General features: G+C 44.2%; 1 protein-coding gene across 1 annotated transcript; it reads left to right on the forward strand.

Annotated features, from left to right (window-relative positions):
* Positions 1-10,653: 10,653 nt before the first annotated feature.
* On the forward strand, positions 10,654-11,316 carry LOC139383099 (octanoyl-[acyl-carrier-protein]:protein N-octanoyltransferase LIPT2, mitochondrial-like). The gene is made up of 2 exons (XM_071127409.1): positions 10,654-11,084; positions 11,169-11,316. Exons 1-2 carry the CDS (start codon positions 10,654-10,656, stop codon positions 11,314-11,316), a joined length of 579 nt encoding a protein of 192 aa, XP_070983510.1.
* The last annotated feature ends 163 nt before the right edge of the window (positions 11,317-11,479 follow it).

Below are 11,479 nucleotides of genomic sequence, written 5' to 3' on the forward strand. Positions count from 1 at the left end.
GGCCAATGGGAAATCAGAACACCAACAGTTCTTATTTCCCTCAGAATCAACAATGAAGGCGCCCGACTCCCCTGCTCGAGTGTCCCCAGTACGAATTGAATGATGGAAGAGAAGAGCCAATGGCCACTCTTAATGTTAATGGTAATGACCTACCATTTCTAATAGACACTGGAGCCCACTGTTCCTGTTTAGGCAAACCTGGACAAGCTCAGGTTTTCCTGAGCACATTTTTTATTTTTTTTATTTAACCTTTATTTAACCAGGTAGGCTAGTTGAGAACAAGTTCTCATTTGCAACTGCGGCCTGGCCAAGATAAAGCAAAGCAGTGTGACACAGACAACAACACAGAGTTACAGATGGAGTAAATAATAAACAAGCCAATAACACAATAAACAAATCAATGACACAGTAGAAAAAATAAAGTCTATATGCAGTGTGTGCAAAAGGCATGAGGAGGTCGGCAATAAATAGGCCATAGGTGCGAATAGTTACAATTTAGCAGATTAACACTGGAGTGATAAATGAGCAGATGATGATGTGCAAGTAGAGATACTGGTGTGCAAAAGAGCAGAAAAGTAAATAAAATAAAAACAGTATGGGGATGAGGTAGATAGATTGGGTGGGCTATTTACAGATGGACTATGTACAGCTGCAGCGATCGGTTAGCTGCTCAGATAGTTGATGTTTAAAGTTGGTGAGGGAAATAAAAGTCTCCAACTTCAGCGATTTTTGCAATTCGTTCCAGTCACTGGCAGCAAAGAACTGGAAGGAAAGGCGGCCAAATGAGGTGTTGGCTTTGGGGATGATCAGTGAGATATACCTGCTGGAACGTGTGCTACGGGTGGGTGTTGTTATCGTGACCAGTGAACTGAGATAAGGCGGAGCTTTACCTAGCATAGACTTATAGATGACCTGGAGCCAGTGGGTCTGGCGACGAATATGTAGCGAGGGCCAGCCGACTAGAGCATACAGGTCGCATTGGTGGGTGGTATAAGGTGATTTGGTAACAAAACGGATGGCACTGTGATGGACTGCATCCAGTTTGCTGAGTAGTGTTGGAAGCTATTTTGTAGATGACATCGCCTAAGTCGAGGATAGGGTGATAAGTAACAGTAACAGGGGCATCGAGACAGCCCAGGAATGTGTACTAAAGAAAGACTTGTTTGATGAACCTCTGCTTGACTCTGACATGGTGCTGTTCGTTGATAGTTCTGCTTATATAGATCAAAGCACAGGGAAGAAACATGTTGCTTTTTCTGTGGTAGATATTGCAGGAGAAATAAAAATTGTACAGCCCTTACCAGAATATTTATCAGCGCAACAGGCAGAATTGTTATCTCTTGTGAATTAGGGGCATGAAAGGCACTTACTGTTTATTAAGACTCAGCATGTGCTATTGGGGATGGTTTGTCATGGTGTGGGGTTTGGAGAGCAAGAGGGTTTACTAATACCACAGACACACCTATTAAAAACAGACTTTATGTTGATTGAAACTATCCGAAAACCTAACAATTTGGCTATTGTTAAGGTTGAGGCACACACGGGTTGGAGTGATTATGCTGGTATTGGTAACAGCATAGCTGATGAGGAGGTCAAATTGGCTGCTTCCCGTTGTAACACACATGCATTCTATTTTTAGTTGTTTGTGTCATCTGAAACTACTGATCTTGAGAAACAGCAGCAGGCTGATATTTTGTCTGCATGCCCTGTTTTACCATCAACCATGATCTCTACTATTTGCCGATTGGCTCATGGTGTGAGCCATTCGCCAAAGGGGGATATGGTGGAGAAGATTTCGGCCCAATGGTTTTGCCCAAATTTGAATCAGCATAAAGAACAGTTCATTACCATTGTGCGACATGTTTGTTATATAACATAGACAAGGGAACTCCACTGCAACCAGGGAAGTTCCCAACTCCAAAATGATATTTTTGTCCACCTTGCTATGGATTTCATAGACATGGTAGATTGAAAAGAAAGAAATAGATGCAGCCTGGTGATAATTGACAGGTTCACCAGGTGGGTGGACGCATTTCCCACCACCAACTGCGATGAGTGAACAGTTGCCAAATTGCTAGTCAGAGAAATTATACCCAGGTACGGTGTGCCTGAGGTTTTGCCTGCAGACAATGGCACCCATCTCATAGGAGATGTGGATGCTAAAGTGGCCCAAATGATGGGTGTTGACCAGAAGTTTGTGTCCATCTATCACCCGCAAAGTAACAGGATTACAGAGGAGGCTAATCAAAAGATCAAAGTGGGGCTTGCAAAAGCCTGTCCACAAAAATGAGCTGGGTGGAATGCTTGCCCCTTGTCCTCATGAAAATGCGCAGCAGCCTTAACAAAGGTATTGGGTGTACACCTTACGAGATGTTAACAGGACAACCCATGAACACACCAGGTGTTTGACCTATGACTGACCGACAGATAGACATAACTGAGGCACAGTGTGATCACATTGAGTACCTGAAATAACTAACCTCTATTGTCAGGTCTCTCCACTCTGCCCATAGGAAAGCAAACAAGGTTCCCCCAGGTGAAGACCCTGACGAGCTTCCCATAAACGTTGGAGACTGGGTGAAAATCAGAGTTCACAAGCGAAAATTGAAAAATGGAACCAACCACGATGGATGGGTCCATTCCAGGTGACACCAACAGCCCTGCGAGTGTCGGAGAGGTTCGGCTGGCATCATCTCTCCCACTACAAGCATCTCCCAGAGTGGAAGCCATGGATGAGCGACTGGAGGGAGGGAGGGAGGGAGGGAGGTCAAGTCCCCGAGAACATCTGAAGAAGAAGGTTCGAGCCAGATGGTTCGAGAAGGACCAAAGAAGAAGAAGGTCTGATCTAAAGGACAGTAGCAGAGGGCCCAGACCAAAAGGCCGGAAAGAAAGATGAAGAAGAAGGCTCTAGCCAATGAGCAGAAGAAGGAGACATCATTTCACACTCACACGCAGGTTCTATAACTAGGAAACAGAGACTACACCGGGTCTGGTGGTTTGTTTTTCCCCATCATCCTTTCCATGGGTCTCCTCATGGGCGCAACCACGGGACCCCGTGGGGGATCTGAGGAAAACAACAAATGGATACAAATGGTGAGATAAATTGGAAATCAGACGAAGAGGCCAGGAACCCAGATTTGAGTATTTAAAAAGCCTACATCAACCACTGAGCTGTTCGGGACTCATGCTGAGCCTATGAGAAGGACGGATTTTGAATGTGGGTTTTTATACTTTATGCAGAGAGGTAATGAGAAACAACCTACTAGGCGAAGGGAGACCACAGGACTCTTCTTTGGGAGAAGAACTGAGAGGTTACCCGGGGATTATGGGATACATGTATTTTGAGTTGGTCACAAGAAGGGAGCAAATTTACCTAATGTGGTAGAAGGAAACAGGCAGATCCCTCTATGGCCTAGAACTCGCCTCGGGAGAGGTGAGTCAGTCTTCACGGTAAGAACTCCCCATTCTGTACTGTGTAATTATCCCAGCAGGCACCCGTGGATAGAATTGTTAGGAAATGGAAGCTTGAGCATGAATCCCATACTGACCTCCCTAAGCCCGAAGTCAACCCCTGCCCTGTGTCTTTGTAATGATGGGAAGGAAGATATGGGAGATACTAGAACTTGCCGTGTATATATGGGTCAACTGAGAGAAGAGTATAGTGATAGGAGAAACCATGCTAAAGGGGAATTTAGTGTGTTAGACTTACAGCAACAGGTGACAGGTGTAAATTTCTCCAGGATAGAGGAGCACCTTTTGGATGGATGTGGGTATGCAGTGACAAGGGGTCCCTCACTTTACCTCCTGGATGGGGGGATGTTGTTATTTGGGGAGAACAGAAATGTTTAAGAATTCCGGTCACCAAACGACTCATCCCAGACAACCAGGAAACCTATGGTCATGTCCTACTCTCGGGTGAGATTTTTGGTATGTCAGTCACCTGGGGTGTGGCTGTCCTGGGAAAGTGGGTAAAAAATGTAACCTACTCTTTACAGGCCCATATGAATTTAACGATCTGAGGATTTAGCCAACTCTCATTAGATGTCCAAAATCTGAAAGCAGTCTTTGGCTGCCATGAGTTGGCTTTAGATGATCTTTTGGCGAAGGAAGGAGGACACTGTAACGTACTAGGTCTTGTTGATCCTGACAATTGTGTTATGCTCCTCCCTGACTCCTCTGAGAATATGACTGCGATAATTGATAAGATTGCTGATCTTAGTAAAACTCTTTCAAAATCGGAAAAATCTGTCTTTGTCAAAATTGGTGACTGGTTTAATGCTAAATGTTTAAATGTAATGGGGACAGAGATGGCCGCCTCGCTTCGCGTTCCTAGGAAACTATGCAGTTTTTAGTTTTTTTACGTGTTATTTCTTACATTAGTACCCCAGGTCATCTTAGGTTTCATTACATACAGTCGAGAAGAACTACTGAATATAAGATCAGCATCAACTCACCATCAGTACGACCAAGAATATGTTTTTCGCGACGCGGATCCTGTGTTCTGCCTTACAAACAGGACAACGGAGTGGATTCCATGCAGCGACCCAAAAAAACAACTCCGAAAAAGAGGGAAACGAGGCGGTCTTCTGGTCAGACTCCGGAGACGGGCACACCGTGCACCACTCCCTAGCATTCTTCTTGCCAATGTCCAGTCTCTTGACAACAAGGTTGATAAAATCCGAGCAAGGGTAGCATTCCAGAGGGACATCAGAGACTGTAACGTTCTTTGCTTCACGGAAACGTGGCTCACTGGAGAGACGCTATCCGAGGCGGTGCAGCCAACGGGTTTCTCCACGCATCGCGCAGACAGAAACAAACATCTTTCTGGTAAGAAGAGGGGCGGGGGCGTATGCCTTATGACTAACGTGACATGGTGTGATGAAAGAAACATACAGGAACTCAAATCCTTCTGTTCACCTGATTTAGAATTCCTCACAATCAAATGTAGACCGCATTATCTACCAAGAGAATTCTCTTCGATTATAATCACAGCCGTATATATCCCCCCCCCAAGCAGACACATCGATGGCTCTGAATGAACTTTATTTGACTCTTTGCAAACTGGAAACCATTTATCCGGAGGCTGCATTCATTGTAGCTGGGGATTTTAACAAGGCTAATCTGAAAACAAGACTCCCTAAATTTTATCAGCATATCGATTGCGCAACCAGGGGTGGAAAGACCTTGGATCATTGTTACTCTAACTTCCGCGACGCATATAAGGCCCTGCCCCGCCCCCCTTTCGGAAAAGCTGACCACGACTCCATTTTGTTGATCCCTGCCTACAGACAGAAACTAAAACAAGAAGCTCCCACGCTGAGGTCTGTCCAACGCTGGTCCGACCAAGCTGACTCCACACTCCAAGACTGCTTCCACCACGTGGACTGGGACATGTTTCGTATTGCGTCAGACAACAACATTGACGAATACGCTGATTCGGTGTGCGAGTTCATTAGAACGTGCGTTGAAGATGTCGTTCCCATAGCAACGATTAAAACATTCCCTAACCAGAAACCGTGGATTGATGGCAGCATTCGCGTGAAACTGAAAGCGCGAACCACTGCTTTTAATCAGGGCAAGGTGTCTGGTAACATGACCGAATACAAACAGTGCAGCTATTCCCTCCGCAAGGCTATCAAACAAGCTAAGCGTCAGTACAGAGACAAAGTAGAATCTCAATTCAACGGCTCAGACACAAGAGGCATGTGGCAGGGTCTACAGTCAATCACGGACTACAGGAAGAAATCCAGCCCAGTCACGGACCAGGATGTCCTGCTCCCAGGCAGACTAAATAACTTTTTTGCCCGCTTTGAGGACAATACAGTGCCACTGACACGGCCTGCAACGAAAACATGCGGTCTCTCGAGGTGAGTAAGACATTTAAACGTGTTAACCCTCACAAGGCTGCAGGCCCAGACGGCATCCCCAGCCGCGCCCTCAGAGCATGCGCAGACCAGCTGGCCGGTGTGTTTACGGACATATTCAATCAATCCCTATACCAGTCTGCTGTTCCCACATGCTTCAAGAGGGCCACCATTGTTCCTGTTCCCAAGAAAGCTAAGGTAACTGAGCTAAACGACTACCGCCCCGTAGCACTCACTTCCGTCATCATGAAGTGCTTTGAGAGACTAGTCAAGGACCATATCACCTCCACCCTACCTGACACCCTAGACCCACTCCAATTTGCTTACCGCCCAAATAGGTCCACAGACGATGCAATCTCAACCACACTGCACACCGCCCTAACCCATCTGGACAAGAGGAATACCTATGTGAGAATGCTGTTCATTGACTACAGCTCGGCATTCAACACCATAGTACCCTCCAAGCTCGTCATCAAGCTCGAGACCCTGGGTCTCGACCCCGCCCTGTGCAACTGGGTACTGGACTTCCTGACGGGCCGCCCCCAGGTGGTGAGGGTAGGCAACAACATCTCCTCCCCGCTGATCCTCAACACTGGGGCCCCACAAGGGTGCGTTCTGAGCCCTCTCCTGTACTCCCTGTTCACCCACGACTGCGTGGCCACGCACGCCTCCAACTCAATCATCAAGTTTGCGGATGACACAACAGTGGTAGGCTTGATTACCAACAACGACGAGACGGCCTACAGGGAGGAGGTGAGGGCCCTCGGAGTGTGGTGTCAGGAAAATAACCTCACACTCAACGTCAACAAAACTAAGGAGATGATTGTGGACTTCAGGAAACAGCAGAGGGAACACCCCCCTATCCACATCGATGGAACAGTAGTGGAGAGGGTAGCAAGTTTTAAGTTCCTCGGCATACACATCACAGACAAACTGAATTGGTCCACTCACACAGACAGCATTGTGAAGAAGGCGCAGCAGCGCCTCTTCAACCTCAGGAGGCTGAAGAAATTCGGCTTGTCACCAAAAGCACTCACAAACTTCTACAGATGCACAATCGAGAGCATCCTGGCGGGCTGTATCACCGCCTGGTACGGCAACTGCTCCGCCCTCAACCGTAAGGCTCTCCAGAGGGAGGTCTGCACAACGCATCACCGGGGGCAAACTACCTGCCCTCCAGGACACCTACACCACCCGATGTCACAGGAAGGCCATAAAGATCATCAAGAACATCAACCACCCGAGCCACTGCCTGTTCACCCCGCTATCATCCAGAAGGCGAGGTCAGTACAGGTGCATCAAAGCTGGGACCGAGAGACTGAAAAACAGCTTCTATCTCAAGGCCATCAGACTGTTAAACAGCCACCACTAACATTGAGTGGCTGCTGCCAACACACTGACACTGACTCAACTCCAGCCATTTTAATAATGGGAATTGATGGGAAATGATGTAAATATATCACTAGCCACTTTAAACAATGCTACCTTATATAATGTTACTTACCCTACATTATTCATCTCATATGCATACGTATATACTGTACTCTATATCATCGACTGTATCCTTATGTAATACATGTATCACTAGCCACTTTAACTATGCCACTTTGTTTACATACTCATCTCATATGTATATACTGTACTCGATACCATCTACTGTATCTTGCCTATGCTGCTCTGTACCATCACTCATTCATATATCCTTATGTACAAATTCTTTATCCCCTTACACTGTGTACAAGACAGTCGTTTTGGAATTGTTAGTTAGATTACTTGTTGGTTATTACTGCATTGTCGGAACTAGAAGCACAAGCATTTTGCTACACTCGCATTAACATCTGCTAACCATGTGTATATGACAAATAAAATTTGATTTGATTTGATTTGATTTATGTTAACTTTGTTTTCATTGTTTACTCCTATACTTGTAGGAGGTTTGGTGATGTTGGCTGCTGTTTATATTTGTAAGAAAATCACTGTAACTGATCTTGAACATGCTGGAGTGATGGTGTTGGTGGAAGCTGATACAAATTGTGCTGAAGGTGAGACTGGTGCATTTCTGGTTTCTCTTAATCCCATTGTTCTTCCCAGGACTCAGGAGGAATGGGAATATAGACAGACTCACCCCACCCCCCCACCAGCATTCCAGGAACATCACGAGTTGTTTCTCCCTTTAGCAGGCCATCCCTGGCATCAAATGGTGATTTGCCAAATCTGTTTGATTTCAGAGGAGAATATTATGATTGAAACTGTGAGACTAATTAGTCTCAAAGGGTGGATTGGTGGGGGTCACCTTGGGGTCATGATAGAGGCTGCACCAAATGATTGATGTTGTATGCTTATGTTGTATTAATAGAAGGAGAAGGGCTATAAGACCCTCCCCCACTACATTTATAGGGTTTTATTATTTATTTATTTATTTATTTATTTATTATTTATTTATTTATTTATAGACCACAGATTAGCAATATATGCATTATAAGGTTTAATACTGTTCCACAGTTATTTTCTAGTCTCTGCCTCTTATCAGAAACGGTCTGAGCAGATGTGTGAGCCATTGCAGTCAAAACAGGGTGTCTGTGAGAAAGCGCCTCAAGGCTAAAAGAGACACATAGACACAGACCCCTGCAGGGGAGTAAATAGATAAGAGACAAGTCAGACATACCACTGTAAGCCACACTTGAATGGAAAATTACTGCTGAGCTCTTAGAAAACACTGGGCTATTGTTTTCTCCTGCAAGTTTTTAGAACTGTATATGTATGGGCTTGGTCTCATGAGTAGAAAGTGTTGACGTAGGCAGTTACATCACTAGGGGTCGACGGCAACTATACTAAAGCAACTTTAACCTTTTTTATTTTGCGGAACTTACTCTGAAACATACGTGATGTGCTTCCGTTGTTAACTTCTGTCTGCAATTGCATTAATAAAGATGTTATTGATTTACTTAAAGCAGATATTGTCTGACTGCTAGTTACTTTTGATGTTTAGTCGTTAAACACGAATATTCCACATGAGGACGGTATTGAAAATATGGAACATTTTCTTCTGCAACGTGACCCTAATGAACTACCTGCATTATAACATTGGCTGAAATAGTACTCACACACAACTATTTCATGTTTCAGGCAGACCCCGCTGTGGTTTGAGCATGCAGCTGCCTCATTTACTTCACCTGTCATTTAAAAAACATGTTTGCCTTTGTATCATTTGAAGTATCTTCATTTGATTAAATTACCTTTCACACTTTCATGAAATGTAGGTACGGTATTATAAATAGGTTCTTAGATGTTTATAGAAATTACATATTTATCCCCAGAGAAAATGTATCTGCTGAGCAACTATAAATAGTGTCACAGTTTACAGGTTTGTAACGGTTCAAATACATGCAAATTATGGTCTGTGGTAAAACTAAACAGCAAAATATCACTGAAAAACGTTACAGCTAGATGAATCAATCATCAGTTCAGTAATTCTGATTGTGTCTGCTTCACAAGTGGATAGTTTTCAAGACTTTCATGCAATGGCCAAGAAAGTGAGGAGCACCAAGAGCATTGTGCAGAGATATTTCATGAGGATTTGCTCATATTGACTGTTCTTTAGAATAGTTGCAATATGACAGTTTATCAGGTCTAGCCTATTCTTTGCAATCAGTCCTAGTTAACTTAATAAGACCAGTAGTCATGAGTCAGAGCTTGTGTTTTTTTTACTTTGTTTTTATTGTAGGATCACAAAGTACAAATAAAGTCAAATAAAAGAAAGAAAAAAAAAGAAAAAAAAGATCTGGCAGTTACAGTGCACTTCATATCTAATAAAACTGACCTGAAACATAGGGACCAGTGGACAGTACATGTTGGAATTGAATAGTATCATGTGTACTTACATTAGCCTATTCCTAAACCTGCCCTTCTTGCTCTTGTCTGAATAATGTTACATAGCTACTAGTGAAAGAAAAAATTGGTTCCACTCTATGTCTCCCCACTACATTTAAACACTCAAGGAACTTATCAGGGCTGCATGACAATAATCTAATTTGACTCCCTCATGCCATTCATTTCGTCTGTGTAAAAATACTGGATAGGTGAAAGCAATGTGGTGCTGGCCCTTATCCTACCTGGCATATGCTTTTACCAGTCCTATTTTTTCAGGTCGGTGTAGATGGCGGGAAATTGACAAGAAGGTAGATGCCACCTCTACCCCCAATGCCCAGGCCTGGTTCAAGCACTTATGAAATCAATGTATAATTATCTCCATATCCTGGATCTAACTGGACAGATGGGTGAAAGCAAGGGGGTTCCATTAACTTTCACAAATCTACTATAGGCCTAACAGACTACCTTGGGGAAAGGGGGAAGTATTCAGAGGGGGCTCCATAGACATTTTCTCTCTGATGTTGTCGAACAGTGAAATGGTTACAACCCCGTCCAGTTGGAGGCAATAACGCACCACTCAGCTGGTTGAACTGCCACTAAAGATAAAATAACGAATCCAATATGGCTGTGCCCGTGGCGTGGATGTCAAGATGTAACAAAGACTACAAGTGATGATGACAATTTAACAATAGTAGACTAGCGATTTAACGTATCAGCCCCCCATCTACGAGATCTCGACACTGGAGAACCTGAATCATGGAGCCAGGCATGATCAAACACAGGCAAAGGATGCAAAGTTCGTTGTGAAAGATGCGAGCTGCATTGTCTACTGTACTTTATGTCCTTCAGAATAGAAACTTGGAGTTGCCTGTCTATCGAAAACATTGAAAAAGGAGTTTACACTCAATCATCAAAAAAAATGCACCCTTCAACATCAGCAGCTGAAGTGATCCAGTTGGGTCGTATTTCCTATGCACGTGCATTACAGGTACAGCAACTCTATGTTAGGAGACATCTGGATTCTAAAGACAAATTGCACAATGCTCTGCTACTGTGTGAACACCCGCCAGTCTACACCATTAGAACTAGACATTCACCATTCGAAGAGGAGCAAAGACTCAAACTCCTTGGTGCTGAATTCTTTCGTAGCAACCGTGACGGGTTCATAACTATCCATGGCCCAGGGGAGTTGGTGTGCTACCCAATAATCAACTTGGGCTGCTTCAAGAAAAGTGTGAAATGGTATGTATTTGAGCTGGAGAGGACTGGCATCAACCTTTTCAGGAAGTATGTGTTAAAAGCATCCTCCTCCCCAGACACCGGGGTCTGGGTTGGAAACAACAAGATATGGTAGGTTAACCCTTGATTTAAATAACAATTTTTTTGCTATGTTTACACCAACAGGGCTACAATGTGTCATGCTTGATATCACAGTCAAATGTTTCCTCTTTCAGGAATCCATTGTGGGAGATACATAACATTGGCACTCAACTGCAACACAGATATGGGCTGGTTTGAAAACATTGTGCCATGTGGGATTGTTGGCAAAGGTGTCACCTCCCTCAGTCAAGAACTGGGATGAGATGTCTATATTGAAGAAACCATCCCACGACTGCTGGAAACTTTCAGTGATCAGTTTGACTGCACACTGCTTCATAAGTACACTGCACACTGCTTCACGGTAAATAAAACATGTATATTTTGATAATCATTATGTTGTTTTCTCTCTCTCTCCCGGGCATATC

The sequence above is a fragment of the Oncorhynchus clarkii genome, chromosome 24 (genome assembly GCF_045791955.1).
Source record: "Oncorhynchus clarkii lewisi isolate Uvic-CL-2024 chromosome 24, UVic_Ocla_1.0, whole genome shotgun sequence".
NCBI lineage: Eukaryota > Metazoa > Chordata > Actinopteri > Salmoniformes > Salmonidae > Oncorhynchus > Oncorhynchus clarkii.

Excerpts from the sequence above, each read along its gene's own strand:
- LOC139383099 (XM_071127409.1), top strand. The coding sequence starts at position 10,654 with ATGCACCCTTCAACATCAGCAGCTGAAGTGATCCAGTTGGGTCGTATT. Across the intron at positions 11,085-11,168 it reads GTTGGAAACAACAAGATATG|TCAAATGTTTCCTCTTTCAG; the intron begins GTAGGTTAACCC and ends TTGATATCACAG.